At 43.5% G+C, this 17,358-nt stretch overlaps 2 protein-coding genes across 9 annotated transcripts in view; one reads left to right on the top strand and one right to left on the bottom strand.

The window, feature by feature from the left end:
• The window catches only part of LOC110976690 (corticotropin-releasing hormone receptor 1-like), an 84,967-nt gene extending 76,979 nt beyond the window's left edge, over positions 1–7,988 (top strand). For all 8 annotated transcript variants that reach the window (XM_087147749.1, XM_022230210.2, XM_022230185.2 and 5 more), the window contains 5 exons: positions 225–309; positions 618–702; positions 2,844–2,935; positions 3,634–3,823; positions 4,635–7,988. In XM_087147749.1, the coding sequence (XP_087003875.1) occupies positions 225–309; positions 618–702; positions 2,844–2,935; positions 3,634–3,823; positions 4,635–5,153 (971 nt within the window). In that variant the 3' untranslated portion in view covers positions 5,154–7,988. The remainder of the gene's footprint in view (positions 1–224; positions 310–617; positions 703–2,843; positions 2,936–3,633; positions 3,824–4,634) is intronic.
• A 41-nt stretch (positions 7,989–8,029) lies between these two features.
• On the bottom strand, positions 8,030–16,783 carry LOC110976683 (low-density lipoprotein receptor-related protein 6-like). Its single transcript, XM_022230172.2, has 13 exons — positions 15,443–16,783; positions 14,692–14,922; positions 14,447–14,600; positions 13,892–14,038; positions 13,072–13,189; positions 12,553–12,730; positions 12,030–12,152; positions 11,304–11,549; positions 10,733–10,898; positions 10,341–10,468; positions 9,932–10,207; positions 9,582–9,777; positions 8,030–9,306 (listed from the first exon to the last, which is right to left on the bottom strand). Exons 1-13 carry the CDS (start codon positions 15,513–15,515, stop codon positions 8,634–8,636), a joined length of 2,709 nt encoding a protein of 902 aa, XP_022085864.2. The 5' UTR covers positions 15,516–16,783; the 3' UTR covers positions 8,030–8,633.
• Between the last annotated feature and the right edge of the window lie 575 nt (positions 16,784–17,358).

Below are 17,358 nucleotides of genomic sequence, written 5' to 3'. Positions count from 1 at the left end.
TGCGCATGATCGATCGAAGGCTTTGCCTTGGAATATAAAGGTGATTTGTGAACCAAAACAAAAACAAAAGCCTGGGGCACAGAAGTCAAGTACGTGTGCACCAAATGGACAAGATTTGGGGGTTCTTCTCCTTGTCTTTTGCCATTAAAACGCCTATGATGCATAAATTTAAGTTGAGAAACGCATACGGTCAATAATTAATGTCATTCTGTCTTTTTTCACAGCTATTCCGATGGTCTTAATTGGAGTGTGGGCCATCATCTCGGCTGTACTCGATCCTGACGTTTACCTTATATTTAATTCTGGCGAGTATGTTCCTTTATTAATGGAACCAATAATGTTTTTATCAGGACTCAATACGGCCGATTCACAATAGTGCGCCACTAAGAATTTGCTACACGTTGGCCAATCATAACTCTCAAAATTTCAAACGCGCACTGGGTCGACAAATTTCGCGCATTGTGATTAGCCAACGCGTTGTAAACCCCTGGTGGCGCACTATTGCGAAACAGCCGTATTCGTCTAGGAATATAAAGACCTTCAGTGGGCACCCAATTGTTTACCGTTGTTTACCAATTTATAATGTAACGACCTGGTATTTTTGTTTTCTTTTTTAGCAATGATTTCTTCACCAATTCAGTGCATACTACGGCGGTGCATGAATACGTCTGCTTGATTGGCCCCATTCTTCTTGTGTTGGTGGTAAGAGACTACGCAACTTTGCATTTGATCCGCAGCTAATTATTATTTTTTGGGGGGGAGGGGGAGATTATTGGTCCAGATCTGTCTAAGTTACTTCGGCCATTTTGGCATGGACACAAACAAAAGGAAATTAGCTTGCGATGACCTTGCATGGCCGTCTTTCTCGAATGTTGGTTACAATAGGATATTCAGCATAAAGTTTCCTGAAAAATCATGACGATGTAGAATTTTTTGAGAGTTTCAGACCTAGAGGTTTGATAGGTACTTGGCATACCATCAAAGAAGAGTTAGCAGCAGATTTCAGTGTTGACCTGCGTTTTAAGGACGTCTGTGATGAATTCGAAATTGGAATAGCTAAAGCTTTATCAAAGGCTTGGCCTGTGTCAAAACTTGAAGACTCCAACCTGGAAATCTGTTCTTTCCGTGGCTAAAGTTTACCTATCCGATTAAATCGGTCCTCGTGGTTCTCATTATTTTGTCTTCCATTTCCTCAGTCGTAGCCTTACTGACTCCTGGGCTATCGCCTTTCAGATTGATTGCACCGCCGATAACTCCGTGATTGTTGGCAATCCGACAGCGGAAAGGAAAAGATTATCCATCTTTTTTTCCCCCGTGAGATTTATTTTTTCCCCGTTGTTACAGTGTCATTTGCGCTGCTGGCCGCGCTAGAGTTACACATTGATTGCTTCGTAATGCACGGGCCAGGCAGGGTTATAATTGGACGCGCAAGCGAATTCCCCGACCGATTTGGTTGGCGGCTTTGGGAACGTGGTTGACGCTTCTTTCAATGCTTTCACGGTGCGTCAAAGAGCTGCTTGGTATCCATTGGTAGCCAACGAGGAAAGGTTTTTATTTTATGTCAGTCTGATTCTTGATTTTGAGACTCATTTTCCCCTTTTGATGTTACATGTCGAGTCACTTGAATTTCTCTGTCAGCTGTCGCGAATTTCCCGGGGGTCACCATTCTCCCATTCTCTCGTTTCTTTCTTCTGACGACACGCGTGGGGGCGACCTGCCTTTTTCAGTTCGTTGAACAGATTTACATAATGTTTAACTTGAAAAGGCAGGTGCTGAATATCATGTAAGTTCTGTCCATTTGCTTTGAATGTAACATGATGTTTAGCAGGGACATAGGGGTGACAGGCTGTCAGCAGGTCGTGTGTTCAGTTTGCGCTCGTTTTCTTTTTGGTAGATAAGACCACATGACTATAACTTTGCATGTTATGTTGATTATCACATAACCCACCGCGCTGCTCGTTATAAAAGGCGACTCTGTGTCGGCAAAGACACTACATGTATATAGTTCTCATCCGCCAAAGGTCATGTGTACAATAATGAAGTACACGACGTTGTAAGTCATAACATTTAGCATACCAAGAATGAAAATCCGCTTGAATCTTTGTCAGTCGTGCGACAAATCCATCAATATATGATTCTGTGCCAACACTCAGTAGAGGTATAGGTCACTCTAATCGATTGGGTCACTTGAACTCGTTTCGTTTAGATTGACATTTCTACATTATTATGATGAGCTGATTGAACTTCGAGTGGCCCTCTTCAAGCAGAGGATGAATGGCTTCATGGCTACATGAAGAGTAAATTCAATTGGGGAAAATGGGTGTCAGTCGTAGGCCGTTGGTGGAATGATCGTAGTGGGCATGTGACTCCGATTTGGGGGGGGGGAAGAGTGAGTCTGCAAGATTGCATGGGAAGGCACATTACTGCAGCAAGTTATCAGCAGCCTATTTGTCCGTTGTAGACAGTTATCAGGACCCATGCACCAGTTTATCAGGTTGATTAACGAGCTGAGATGGACGAGAAAGTAATTTTCCCATTGACCATGCACTGTTAATTGAATTTTCCTAAATTTGCCCTCATCATTGCTTGTCTGGCGATAGTCTTAATATGGTGCCATCTGAAATGGGCAGACCGTTATCACGGACCCCGATAAATTACTCTGCTGCTCTGGAAACTAGTTTTCTCGTGTCTAAATGACCTATTTCGTAATTTATCCGACATACAATCTTGTACGTGATTCTCTCTGTCGACGTACAATTCTCACACGATACAATCAGATCAAACTCTGGTACATTAAACACGCCGGTTGTCATCGTTGCATCTTTTCCTGTCTCACATTTCAGATCAATTGCTTCTTTTTGCTCAACATCGTTCGTCTGCTGATGAGCAAGTTACGCGTGCAGGGTAACCGCACGAGCGACATCAAACAATACAGGTACACAGCGGGTTTGTTGACAAGTTGTTACACGAGAACATCTCCCCACCGATTCGGTGAGGGACAAACTCGTCGTTGTTTGCACTCGCCTTACGTCCTTCCAACGAGTGTTTGTGCAAGGCTCTTTAAGAGAGGCGTTGATGTCTGTGGGAAGTGTGTGAGAATGCTAAACTAATGGCCGACTGCCGTCCCTCATTCTGAGGAGTTCTATCCTCGACGTGTTTTTGTTACTCGGTGGTTTGGTGTAGACTTTCATTTCATATCGGCCACGCAGCCGATAGATCATGAAGAACGAGCTTTGTAAGCACCAATTAGGACGGAGCTACTAGACAGACACACATCGTTACGATGAAATCTGATGCCGTCTGGCGTTCATTTTGTACCTCAGTATTCGGTTTTTGTTTCCTTTGAATGAAAATTCTCTGGGTTCTATTTTAAAAATTCCCCATTCAGACATTGAGATTGGGAAGTCAAGTAATAATTAACAACAACGGTGTGTTGAAGGAAGCTTGCGTAGAAATTAAACTACAAATGGTTGAGTACAAAGAGGGAGGAGTTGACCCAAGTTGTGGTCGGCTTGAAACCGCCTTAAAACAGGAACCTTTCATAAGCAACCTAAGCTTCGGTGCAGAAATAGCAACACATGAAAATAAGATTACATGGGATAATAATTTTCTCCTGTGATTTTGCTTTCACAGACGGGCTGCACGAGCGACTTTTGTCCTCGTCATTTTGCTTGGTGTTGGCTACGTCCTCATTCTGGTCCTTCCCTTATTTCCGGGGAATCTGCCCACAGCAGTGAACCTCATCTTTGTTTACGTCAGCACCGTTCTGGCCGGCACGCAAGGCTTGTCGGTATCTGTTATCTATGTCTTCTTGAACACAGAGGTGAGACCTCGCGGATGCTATCTGCGTGTTAAGGCAGTATAATGCACGCTGGGAATCTACGTATATAAGATCTATGCAAACACGGCTGGCGTATTGTACTGGAACACTCAACTGTGTTTGATTGTAGGGTCAAATTAATTTTGGTATCGAGGGTGCAGATCTGGCGCGCAATGAATGAAGAGGCTGCGGTTTGAGACGGTTTCTTGAACGGGAGTGGCCACACCTTTTCTCAATACAGTTCCTTGATTTGTTGGCCCTAATTTCGTACCCTTGTTGTTTCGAAACGCTGGCCATGTTTTACTTGTTCATTCTTGTGCAATATGTACTGGTAAACAAGTTGGAGCTGGTTTACGCCAGACCCACTGCTATGAGGTTGCTTAATTACCGGTCAAGGTTGAAAGCGAAACAATGAAAAGCAAATCCCTCTGTTAAGAAATACCGTTTCTGCTTAGCAACATTTCAAGGAAAGGTCCTATGTTACATACGCGCCAATCGTGTGAATGCAGGGATGTTTGCAATGCGAGCTGCAGATGTCAGATCCTTTCTTGAACTTTTTGTGCATGCGATAAATGCATATGGATAATCGCACAATGAGCTGCTTGGTGTAAACATTGGTAGAAGCGAAAATAGTGTAGATGTGATATTTCTCCCGTCGGCAGGTAATTACTGTGCTAAAGAGAAGATGGCACCAGCGGTTCAGCAACACAACCTATTTCTTCTGATGCTTTAGGTGCGACCACCGCTTGAACTGAGCCCATGGCTGATGAGTGATTATTCTCAAACCAAAAACATTCTCCTCCTAATTCACCAGGTGCGCTCCGTTCTCCGGCGCAAGTGGCGCCGGCGTCTCGCCCACATCGCTCTCCCACCGTTCCTTTCCCGCAAGCGGACCAAGCCGCGGACCTCGTCTTACTCCAAGTACGACGACCGGACATGCGTGAGCACCATGCGCAGCATGGCCAACAACGACACGGTGATGGACAGCTGCCATGAAGACTACGTAGGTCACCAAGGCCATCACCAGGGCAACACAACCTGGAGAAGGGGAAACACGCAAGAGAGACACACGGGCGGCGTTGCCAACGGGGACACGAGCGCGAAGGAAAGCAACAATGAAGAGAAAATTGAAATGCAAGTGGTGAAGAGTAATGGGACAGTCGGCAAATGGGATCAGATTGAGAGAGAAAAAGAAGCAGACGAGGTTGAACCTCTCCTTGAGGAAGGAGGAAAAGTTCCCAAACCTCCAGCATCCATTGTCATATCGGAGGCCAGCCCCGTGCATACATCTGCCGAAGAGCCTGTTGCCGAATATGTCGAGCACCAAGAGTGAAAGAACGCGAATAAAACCTAAACGAATATAGCATGTACTTACACTTTGACTTTGAACTGGAAACCATCTTGGTTGTGTTTCCCATGGATAAATACTTTGATCAATGTAACTTTAGAGCTGCAACATTGGTACCTTTCTACAAGGAAAGCATGCTTCAAGAGAACTACATTGGCGTTCACGTATATAATGCACCGATGTATCTATTCGTCTTTTCATTAGACCCTCTCTGTGCTGTCCATTTCGCCCCACCCCTAGACTTTGGCGTCTTTTACACTAAAATAATTGATCGAAGAAGGTATAGATATTTATTGTCTCTGTGGCAACATTAACATATTATTCGTAAGTTTTATTGAATACGATGTCTTCAATTGGGAATACTTGAAATCTACTCAAGGAAAGGTCAAGTCAATAGTCTTACAGTGATGCTCATATCACATGGGGTTACAGGATGTCACATACGACGTCACTGTTTAGGTTTAAGTGTTCTCTGTCACCCTTTATGTATATTGTATAGTGGGACAACTGATTCAAATGTGCTTTGTACTGCCCTTTAAATTGGTAAGTCAAACAAGTGCATACGCCCTAATGGGGTGTCTTCTTGTATTGTCTTTGAAAGGTAAATCTGTGTAAAGTGGCCATCAAAACTAACATAAAGTGGCCTTATTGACAGGTTGCTGTCATGCAGGTTTGTCATTGTTTTGTATTTATTCAAATTAATGAATTTGAATTCGAGTAACGGGCGCCTTGGTATTACCACAACTTAACGACTTTTAATGTATCGAGGAGCGACCCCCACCCCGAAAACGCAGAATGCTGGAAGTGATGGCTCCAAGCTACCAAAACAAACGAACCGATATGTTGGTATGTGAATTATGCCGGCGTCAATGAATCGTTTCTTGCCCTCTTACAGTGTTTCACGCTCCGGGAAATGCTTCTTTGTTGACTAAATTCCTCCCGGTATTTCCGGCAAGGATTGAATACGCGAGTTGCGTTTGAATTCACAAAGGCGATGGCAGTACATGTCAATTTCAAAATGGCTGCGCGAGACACGAGGAGTTCGTTTCACGTTTAATACTGATGTTATTGTGAAAGCACCGCTGTTGAGCTGGAAAACAGGCAACCTCGGTATTTGGTAATTCCCGGCCGAGATCAGGTGAGATGAGTTTAGTCTATCACTAATTACTAGTAATTTGTATTGGAATATTGCAGTACACAGTCATGTCTTTTGTCATCATTTGGCTAGCGAGGATTTTAGGGCAAGAATTTTTTCTCTTATACGGCCATCATGTCGTGGCTTTGATTCGACTTTTTATAAGGGCCATAACCTCGTGCAGGATTAACAAAAACATTTAACCCTATCCGCCTCGAGCAGAAGCACCCCCTCATCGGTTGATAAGAATCCTGTTGATCGGGAGTACACATTTTGTAGGTAGCGACAATACTGTAACGTGTAGTCGTTCGTGGAACCTGTGACGGATTCCCACCAAAGGAGCCTCCCTTACTAGGAAAATTTTGCCCTCTCTTGGTCCCAGTCGGGGCCCATATTTACTTAACTCAGAATATTCTGAATTATTTTACTGAATTTACAAGGATCTTTCCACACCTTGTACTGATGGAAAATAGCATTTCTGATTCACCTTGGAACTGTCAAAAAAGTTTTCGAACTTTGTAAATTGTGGAACTTTTACACTGGAATTTGACAGCAACATTGTGTTTAATGAGACTTATAATGCGTCTTTTATCCATACTTCAGGTCTAACTTCACTTCAGGTCATAAGTTGCCATTTATGAGAAGAATTAAAAGTGATATTTCCTTCGAGGTCACTTAAAATCAATAACTCTTCAGCTGACCTTGTTTAAACTAAATACAGAACGCAATAGTGCACTTAACTGGATCTGGATCTTCTCTGGACATAAGTTGCAGTGTCAATATTTAGCGAAACTTTCTAGTAATTTGGGGTTGTCGTTAAAATGAACCGGTACATGTATACATTAGAGACATAGCACTGTGTTTTGTCGCTGTTTTCCAAAGCAACAGTCGTGTGTTTTTGTGGGGAAATGTCGAGTACCGGTATTGTAGCTGTCGTTCAGTGTGGTACATGTAACATATTTCTTGTGGTTCAGTTTGTCTGTTTGCGTTTACCCGCCAAAATTCAGACCGACCGTCTGGAGGCATGGACTGCACAAAGTGGTTGGAAGTTCCTACCATTTCCAGTGACGGTGCTGTCAAGAACATGTCTAATGTACTGCTAACAGTGATGCTGAATAATTTTAGATGTGTGTTTTCCATTTAAAGTTTTGCCTTTTTTAAGAAAAATGCGTGGTCAGTGGGGTGTTGAAAAGATATGTACATGTACAGCTTGGCCGTTGCTAAGTACCCAGAAAAAAATCTGTAAAATAAACAAGGCCTTTGGGCATCATCTCTTTTTTTATCCAAAACACCTTAAAATCATCATGTAAGAAAATCCTTAAAAAAAGGGAAATATAACTATATATACATCGCCTCGTTGTTAGAACTGACAATGGGATTTCTCTAGTCAATCAGGTTTTGGCTTTCAAACAGCGTAGTGTGCTACCAGATGTAATAAGAAGCCAACTCTTTCGTGGTTGGAGGCATGCGATATACCTTTTGAAAGCGTCAAGGTAGTTGTGGTTTATCTGAACATGGTCAGAGGACATTGCATGCCTATGCCCAGGTTCGTATGTACAAATGTAATTAATTATGTAAATGTGTTGATCGTGTCAGTCTTTGTAAATACATAAAATCATCACCGTGAACTAAAATCGCCATTGTTGTAAATAAAATATATTCAGATAGTTCATAGTAAAGTTAAACCGGCAGTGTAAACTTAAGACAATAACTTCCAGTGTGTTTAATGTTCGTTCCCCCCCCTCTTGCGACGTGCCTTTGTAGCATTGTAGAAAAAAACCCAAAGTGTTCGAAAGAAGTGGGTTACTCCAAGATAAATAACATTAATCTCGTGCTTCTCTGCCTAATAGGATACTTTTTAAAATAAGGCCATTTCAAACAATCTGGTATCAACAAGCTGAAATTACATTCTATAACGTTTACGCTAACATAAAATCGTTTAAACTTAAACGGAACTGTGAGGTGTAAACATTTAGTGTTACATAAACAACGGTCTTGCAATGTGGTTAACTTCCCGATGAAAGAATACAACAAGAAAGGAAAATCTTGCATCGCTGATACAAACTAAAACAAGTTTTACGGGGACTATGTTCCACCACGTGAGTAAACAAAAAGACACAATTATATAATACATGTTTGAAGTCTGAAATTCGATTTAAATTTGGGCGGCTTGGTACTTCCTGGAAATTTAAACTTACAGCCGGGATAGAATCCAGCGTTAAATGTTGACTTCTCCTTGGTCAAGCACAGCAAGAAAAGCTCAAAAGTTCTTGAGAAATTTACCTTCATTAGTGAGACCGGGCAGTGTCTTTAAATACGTACGACAAGACCTACGGTGCTTGTAACCTTAAGGCCATATAATCCTGTTCTGGCGGGACATTTGGTGTCAGGTAGGTCTCGTCTGGTCGTGTCGGGGCTTTCTTGGCGGCGTGTTTAGCGGGCGGTTTAGGCGCTGGTTTCTTGACCTTTGACCGTGGCTCTGCTGGATTCTTCGGCGGTGCTGTCGCGGTTTGTTTCAGTGGTGTTGGCGCTGTTTGTTTCGGTGGTGCTGTCGCTGTTTGTTTCAGCGGTGCTGTCGCTGTTTGTTTCAGCGGTGCTGTCGCTGTTTGTTTCAGCGGTGCTGGCGCTGTTTGTTTCGGCGGTGCTGTCGCTGTTTGTTTCAGCGGTGCTGTCGCTGTTTGTTTTGGTGGTGCTGGCGCTGTCGATTGAGGAGCACACTCAGCAGAGTTCTCCGGTGTGATTCGCTTGACGTACCTTGTATTCTTCTCGTCATCCTCCGCTCCTCCAAAGGAGGGGTTGAGGTAGGCCTGGTAGGCGGCCTCGCCTCCTTTGGATTTCTGATACTCATCGATGTCCTCATAGATGGGGTCACTCTTCTTACGGGCCGGAGGCAGGGCAGGGGGATTATTGTTGATTTGGCCTAGCCCCGGGAGACCGCTTGGGTCGTACGAACCGACGAAGGACGTGCTGCGGACCGACATGGGTACGTGGTCATCAGAGCCCCTGCACAAAAGGTCCATAGACAGATATTGAAAAAATAATAAATGTAGATCAACTCTAAAAATTGTGTGATACAACTAAGTGCAGGTTATGAGAATAACAGGCCTAGAAGAGTAACATTTGAGGTAACTGTTTCTCTTTATGGGAGATAATTTATTGGTGAACAATTTTACACTATAAATAAATAATAATGTTTGTCTTTCATTTTTTTCGAATAGAAAGTGGTAAGTTTGGTGGATTTAGTTTTTGGACCAATATATGTCTGACAATACCATTACCTGCCACCTTTTGACCGTGCGCATTTTACAACGCAACAGACAAGGATGACCACCAAGATCAAGGCAAGCCCGCCCCCACTGGCACCAATTACAAGGGGCAGATTGAGGGCGCTATTCGTCGGTGGTGCGGCCGTCGTTAGAGAGTAGGTGGTGAACTTGGTGAAGTCGCCTTTGCCTTCTGACACCGCAGTTGTTGCTGATAAAGACGAAAGAACAAGCAAATTGCTCGCGGTTATATAGGTAAAATCGTGTGCCACATAAAATCGATAGGAATGGTCAGTTAAATAGTACACCGTTGTACTTTTCTCAAAAGATTTGGTTTAACCTCGCCAGCAAATGCTTGTTCTCACTTTCAGCAAAGATCTCGGCAACCTCGAAGGCAGCCAGTCCCTGCATCCGCAAGAACTCGGCTTCGCCTACTTCCTCCACATCTCCCCCCGTCCACCTGTCGGCCCGAGAGAGTCGATGTCTGAGCCAGTCTGTCCAGTAGATGAAGTCGCCATAGATGGCCAGGGAGAACGGGTGAGCCGGTCCGCTGAAAGTCACCAGGTACATTCGATTAGTACCGTCTAGGTCTGACATCTCGATGCGTCCGTGTAACGCATCGCACCAGTACATCACTTCCTCTGAGTAGGGATGAAAAGAAACGTTTTTAGAGCAACTTATTAAATCCACCATTCGATCAATACAGGGTGCGAAACTCTGATTGCAATCAGAGCTCATCTATCGAGGACAACGACGATGGCAGTGGACACTTACCTTGGCTGTCGATTGCCAGGCAGTTAGGCCATCCCAGGTCCTGCTGGACCAGAACTTTTCGGTTGGTACCATCGCTTGACACCCGCTCGATTTTGGCCACCACGCCCCAGTCTGTCCAGTAGACGTCACTGGAAGTACATTGAAAGTGTCAAGCATTATCGTCAAAGTATGAGAATGATCTACAGTCACTGTCTCCTGTTCTTCCACATGTCCACTCATGGCTCACAGGAGCAATGGCCAACCACCATAGGATCCAATGTCTATCACCAAGTTTAATAGATAAACGTTTCAGTTGCGTTTCTTCTGTTTCTGAGATTATGGTTCACACCTTAAGAATGGGCACGTCCCTACTTGGCTAACCCCACCCTATTATCCCCTTGAAGTAAACTCACCCATTCAACAAATTCACAGCGATAGCTCGGGGTTCGTCCAAGTCTTGATCGATGAAAACCCTGCTGCCGAGAATGCCGTCCATGCCTGCCATTCCAATCTCATCCCTTTCCTCGTCCGTCCAGTACACGAGGCGGCGCCTCGTGTCCAGAGCTACACCAGCCGGATCTAGAAGCAGAGAAACAGAATTACAATGTTGCTTTGAAGCGTACTCTGTGCCTAACATGAAATTTCTCAGAACTGTTTTTTGTCCTTAATCAGCTTATAGAGATCATTAAATCCACTCGCAGCCATTTTACCGAGCCGAATACAAAGCTTTCCTGGCAATGCCCGCCTTTGTTCTTCCTGATGTCAATAGAAGGGAGCCAACCCACGCCTTTGTATTCTGGCTCGGTAAAATGGCCGCTGGTTGGCTTCTTTTTCATACAAAGGCGTTGCAAGTCCAGATTTTGTTTTATATATACGTCCGTGCTTCAGATGCTGAACTATCCAAGTAAGGCCTTAACGCATAGCACAGCGTTCTATAAGCCAGCCATGGAATACATTTTTTTTCCTGGCAGAAACCATACCTACCGATAATATTCCCAAACAGCACGCTCTCCTTCATGGACCCGTCCAGCTTAGCCCGGCCGATAGCTGAGAGTGCCCGGTCGGTCCAGTACACCATCCCGTCCACATGATCGTAGGCAATAGCTACGGGGAAATCTAGCTCGCCTAGGGGTAAGGCTGAGACGTTGTAACTGGTAGTGGCTGCATCGACTTGGTAGATAGTGTTGAGTGAGGAGTCGGCAACTAGGATGAAGTGTTCTGTCGTATGGTCTAGGGATTGAATTAAAGCTTTATTGAATAAAAAGCCATTCTTGCAAATGCAACGATTCACAACGAGGATTGTCGACTGAGATATAAATCAGCGGGCCTAGATGTTATGCGTTGAACGTAATTTTAATGTGGACCTTTTAATTCACTGGTTCTTCACATAATCATCGCCAAACCACTGACGAGACTTATTGGAGATGACGTTTTGAAATAATGTCATTAATGCTATATATCAAACCGGTAGCGGTCTTCGTTTGTGCATAACATTGATTTCGTTTACCGTATTTCTTTTGCAACGTTCATGCTGTCATAAACGACCACCGTTACAAAAGGCGACCAGACAAATGCCACATTATGGAATCCACTACCTCTGCTGTTACCAAGATGAAATCCATGGCTTCTCTTTCTCTTGCATGACCCCTTACTGTACTCTGGTATAAAACTCTTCCTGTCTTTTAGTGTCTTTTAGAACACAAAACTTACAGGTTTCACATGATTTCCTGTCATTGGCAAGTTGGTAACCTGTGGCACATGCGCAGGCTCGTCTGGCTGCGCCGGTCGGTAAGCAAAGATGATCACATCGACCATTGTTGTCGCCACATGCGCCTATGGAAGTAAATTTGTGTCCACCATTGGTTAGTTTGATACAAGTATGTGTTACTATGAAACGGTATTGTTGGGGTATTACAACGTATTACGGTGCACATGAACTCCAACTGTTATAACCAAAGTCACCGAAATGCGTCTTTGTTAGATATTATTACATATTAACTATTGCATGCACAGACCTATAATGTTCCACACATGACCATATCACCTGGCAAAATTACCACACTACCATCATTGTTGATTCACAATCGAAATCTTAGGTTCACTACATTTTGAAACAACTCTGGAGTTATGAAGGTAAGACAAAATACACGTTTCCTTATACTCCAAAAAGTTAAACCATCAGATAGAGTTACTGGGGAAGATAGGCTGGCAGAGGTATTCTCTGCCTACTCACCTGTTAATCCATCCATTTCCTCCGGTTGATAATCCTCATCCAGTGTTGCGATCCCCAAGGCCTGGTCTGGATGCTGGAAAGTTTGTAGGACTTGTCCCTCATCATTACCCTGCTTGCTGATGGCCATCACAGACCCGTTTACCACTGTAGATTGCCACACCGTAGCGTAAAGGACACCCTTTCAAAAGTGGAAGATGAGATCTTTGGACATTTCTTTAGGCACTGGGATTGTTTCCAAACAGAACGTAAACTACACCTTAAAAATCATAACAGTAAAACGTGAAGAACAAAGGAATCGTGAGGATAAACATAAACTGTTCTTTGAGATCTGTGTAGGGTGTTCAGACAGTTTGTTTCTCATAAACAAGTACTTATCACACCAAAAAAGGCGATTGACACCTCTGGCGAGAGTCCTGCATTTAACGATCACTCATTTTTTTCAACTGTTTTCTTCACGGGAGATTTACCCTAACGTCCTTCGCGTAAAGGAAAGATTTCAGCAATCATACACAAACTTACTCCGTAAATAGTTATATCAAAGAAGTCGGCGCCATTTCGTTGATAGAGAACTCTGCGGTCTTGCCCGTCATATGTTACTGACTCGATTGTGTCGGTTCCCCGATCAGCAAAGTATAGCCTACAGAAATATCCACACAATGGGTTATCCATGCATGTGTCATATCACCAGTTAGAAAAAATCACTTGAGGCAGCTGACCTTCACGCAGTATTGGACAAGTCCGGCGCAAATTATAGCTCGTCCAGTAGTGATATGCTTTCTTCTGCTTTTAACAATGCGCAAGCGCAATTCAGTTACAATCTAACGAGTCGGTCAAGTTTTTAAAATCTCATCGTTACATTTCACCATTGGCTTCAATTCTAGCAACGTACATAGTCATTGAAATCTCGTACAATTATTTTCATGTGAATGCTTCCCTCCGTAAGGATAAATGAAATCAGCCATTGATAACCAGCGGTGCGACCAGACCCCTAGGCCTGGTCCTTTATGATCGACTGGATCGTCCACAGCATTCATCGTTCGAGCGGTGTAAGTCGGCCTATAGTTAACTATAGTCGTCGCTCAAGCTTTCCTAATTAGTGATGAGGCTTTTCTGATGAAGTACATGCAGTTGAGACCAGACGCCGAGCCTATTATACACTCTAAAAATTTCCAGGTCAGAATGACCCAATCTGACCCGGGGGGTTTAGAGTCTACATATACGTACGATCTCGCTTTTTCAGGAGAGGGAAGCATTCCCTAGCACAATCAGCCCACGGTGAGAATTATCTTTTCTATCCTTTATAAAGGATGTTATTTCAACTCTCTTTAAGTACCTTTACCTTTTCTCCTCGAAGTCGATGACGAGTCCGCTAGGAGAGATGAGATTCTCGTCTACGATAGCGAACCGTCCCGAGCCATCCATGTCGCTTCGCTCTATCCGCCCTTCTTGATCCGACACGCCACGGAGATCAGTCCAGAAAATGAACCTTGCAAAGACGATGTCAAGACCTGGTCAAAACTCCAGTCACACTGCCAGTGTGATGGTGCTGTCTAGTTTGTATAATTGGCTAGAAATTTACGAATTCTTCGAAACGTACGGCAGGAAATATAAACTGTTAATTCTGACGAGGTAAGTTCCCTCTTCCATGTGTAATGATTTAGACTAAGTTCAAGTCTGCCTTTCAGACACAGTGCACACCATATAAAAGTGAATAGGATAAGCTTTTCTGCGTCAAGTTCATATAAAGCACTATTACTTCTTGTTTTCTCACAAAGATTTTTCATTACCAAGCAAGGAAACTCTATTTCAAACTTGAAAATATACCCTGATGATATGCCGCCATACTAAGAGGGGCAATCGTGTTTAAGCTGAGGATTTGAATTAAAAAGCATACCCGTCAAATGGATCGACAACAATGCCTCTAGGATTTAAGACATCTTCACTGACGATGATTGATCGATCCCTGCCGTCATATCGAGACACGCAAACGTAGCTTAACAGGAAGTCTGTCCAGTAAAGATTCTTTGCTCGCCAGTCTACAGCAATACCTAGGAAAAGGTATGGGAAGGTTCGTTGGTCAGTTAGTCGGTTTAACTTGCTTACTTTGCTTGTTGTAGATTTGCTGGTATAGTTCCTCACCTTCAACGCTACCCAAACCATACAGTAGTTGCACAGGCTGCTGATCACGTCTGTACTGAAATATCTTCCGGGTGACAATATCGGAGAAGAAGATCAACTCTTCATCTGCATCTACTGCCAGGGCAACTGCAAAGTCTTGGTTGTCAAGGAGGCAGTTAGGATTACTGAGCTGCCTGTTATTGATCCGGTAAGTACAGATGGAAGTCCCTCTGGTTTCGACGATAGTGTTGGCTGCAATTTCAAATCGAAATGGAATCGATTTTTTTTTCTCTCAACATGTCTTTTGATAGTTATTCATTAGCATCAACGTTGGAGACAACTTCATGATTTAGGTCCACTACTCTGTACTTAAATGCTACTTAAAGGCGCCTTTCCATATATGTACGTTTTTGGCGGCGTTGCGTACACGATGCGTTCATGCGCTTCACTTTCACAGACACCAAATTCGACCCCATTAACAAAGCACACGTGTGTGTTGCTTTTGGCCGTCAAACTCGCTCCGACAGGGATTTTGAAAGATACGCAAAGCTTGGCGCAAGTGTTGACGCACAAATGGAAAGCCGCCTTTCTGTGTAGTACACCGTGAGGCATAAATTTTAACTCAGAATCTATAAATACATGTAGGCCTAGACCTACACGTAGTTGGAAAATAAGTTAAGCGCAGTATGATGCAGGTCCATACACATGTAGCTAGCTTCATATCTATATACACTGTACATGTACTCACTGGTGGACACAACCAAGATCTTACCTGTCGTTCCATCGAAATATAAATCAGCCATCATAGCCATCACAAGTAAGTGTGGCCATAGCATAGTCGCCATCTCAAAAGATTTTCAGATTTGAAATCAAAGTTTGTTATTCACGACCGACTGTCCCAGTCTGACTTGGCGAAACAAGGTCAGGCTGTGTTGTTGTTATTCCCACAACGCAAATCGCTATGTGGACTGCACACTAAAGCGATTGTAACGAGAAACTTTTCAATACACAGGTATGGTGTCTCGAGTCATTACCAGCTAACCATCAACGATTGTTTTGGTGGATTGAAATTTATGCATGACCAATTTTTGGGTAACACAGTCCGTCGATATTGCTGACCAAGGCTGCAACCACGGTCACTAATCGTACATGTCCTGTATATGTACCATTATTTGCTGGGTTTATTGTGTCGTTGCTTCAGAGAAAAAAATAGCAATAGGCCTTCAGCCTGGACAAAGTGACCTTGCTCCGTAGGCTGTACGTGTTTGCGCCCAAAGGCAATGCTCTACTACTTGAGCGTTTAGTCACAGAACTTTGTGAAATTCCTTTAAATCATAAAAGTTTGCATGTAGTGAAGCGGTGTGTGGTACACATCAAAGTTCTCTATCTGTTGGTGACAAGGATGAGTGTGTCGTGGTGCTCAGTCTCTGCGACTGATGATGACCGAGTCGGTTCTCCAAACTCCACAGAAAGCTTCACGTATGGGCATAAATCTGAGCAAAGGCTCCAGTACAGACTCAACGCATATTTGTCCCGGTTAGTCACTGAGTAAAATGAATTCGATTTTTCGCTGAGCTCACTCTCCCAGACGCCAGACTTTACATAATACGTGTAGGCCCTACACGATGAGCCTAGGCTATATTATTCCAAAGGACATCAGCAGAGTTCTTGAAGTTTCAAGTCAGCTAACACATATCACACCGGCAGTTGAGATTTCCAACTATATTCTACACCAAGTGAAGTTCGTTTTCGAAATTCTTGAATCATCTTCCTCAAGCCACGATGAGAAGGGCGCTGAAGACGAATGATGTATTTCGGGTTCAGTCTGAGATGTTGAACCAGGAAATGATGATGGTTACTTGAATCATCACGAACGCTATACACTCTCCATGACACAGCCGCTGAGAATGCGCTTAAGCTTCGAGTTTGTGTGTCTATCTACGCAACAGTGAATGGTCAGTCACCCACTAGGGGTGCACGAGGGGGCCAACGAGGAGGGATCAGGGAACAATAGCCGCCTGATTACGTCAGAGACTGCAGCCAAGCTGTGGTATTGTTGAATGCATTGCAATGGTGGGACAATGCACACACTGAGTTACAATAGCACATGTACATGTGCATGCTGAGGTTCGGGCTTCAACTTTCTTCCACTATTTGCGGGCTTGCAGTGAGCCGCACTCTAACCTTGGGGTTAGGTCACGAGTCGGCGCTTCAGCGCTACGGCCTAGGTTTAGTAAACCACAGGATTATGAGTGTCCTGGCAGTAGGCTTACCGATAACGAAACGGCCCATAGTTTTGTACTGAAAAAAAAAACCCGGAAGGACATTCGATTCCTTCGAGATCGGTTCTCACTTCATGATTTGTATCTATTTATGATTCAAGGTTGTACCTTGAGAAGATGCGGAAGAGTTAAACTTTCTCATTAATATTCATTGATCATTGGTATCCATCTACTTAGTCTTAAAAAGGAAAAAATCCCCTATCTTGACTTGATTTGCGCTAATAAACTTCACTATTATTGTTTCTTATTTGTTATTGATACAATTAAAGTCCTCAAGACTTTTATTGAGGTAACCCGAAAGAGGGAGTGACAATGGGGAGGTGTACGCGTTGAAAGACATGTTGAGTATTGAGAACAAATTATCAGTCGCAGGAAATGTTATTAAAATTAATGGGCAGTCCATGAT

This window comes from Acanthaster planci, linkage group LG17 (genome assembly GCF_054643075.1).
Source record: "Acanthaster planci isolate LZ-2023a linkage group LG17, COTS_SCS, whole genome shotgun sequence".
Lineage (NCBI taxonomy): Eukaryota > Metazoa > Echinodermata > Asteroidea > Valvatida > Acanthasteridae > Acanthaster > Acanthaster planci.
Note: the sequence above shows the minus strand (reverse complement) of the source record. Positions and strands in the feature narration are given on the sequence as shown.

Coding starts and splice junctions, on each gene's coding strand:
- LOC110976683 (XM_022230172.2), bottom strand. CDS start 15,515: ATGGCGACTATGCTATGGCCACACTTACTTGTGATGGCTATGATGGCT. Junction 10,208..10,340: donor CCTGGCAATCGACAGCCAAG/GTAAGTGTCCAC, acceptor ATCCCTACTCAG/AGGAAGTGATGTACTGGTGC. Junction 9,307..9,581: donor GCACGGTCAAAAGGTGGCAG/GTAATGGTATTG, acceptor CCTTTTGTGCAG/GGGCTCTGATGACCACGTAC.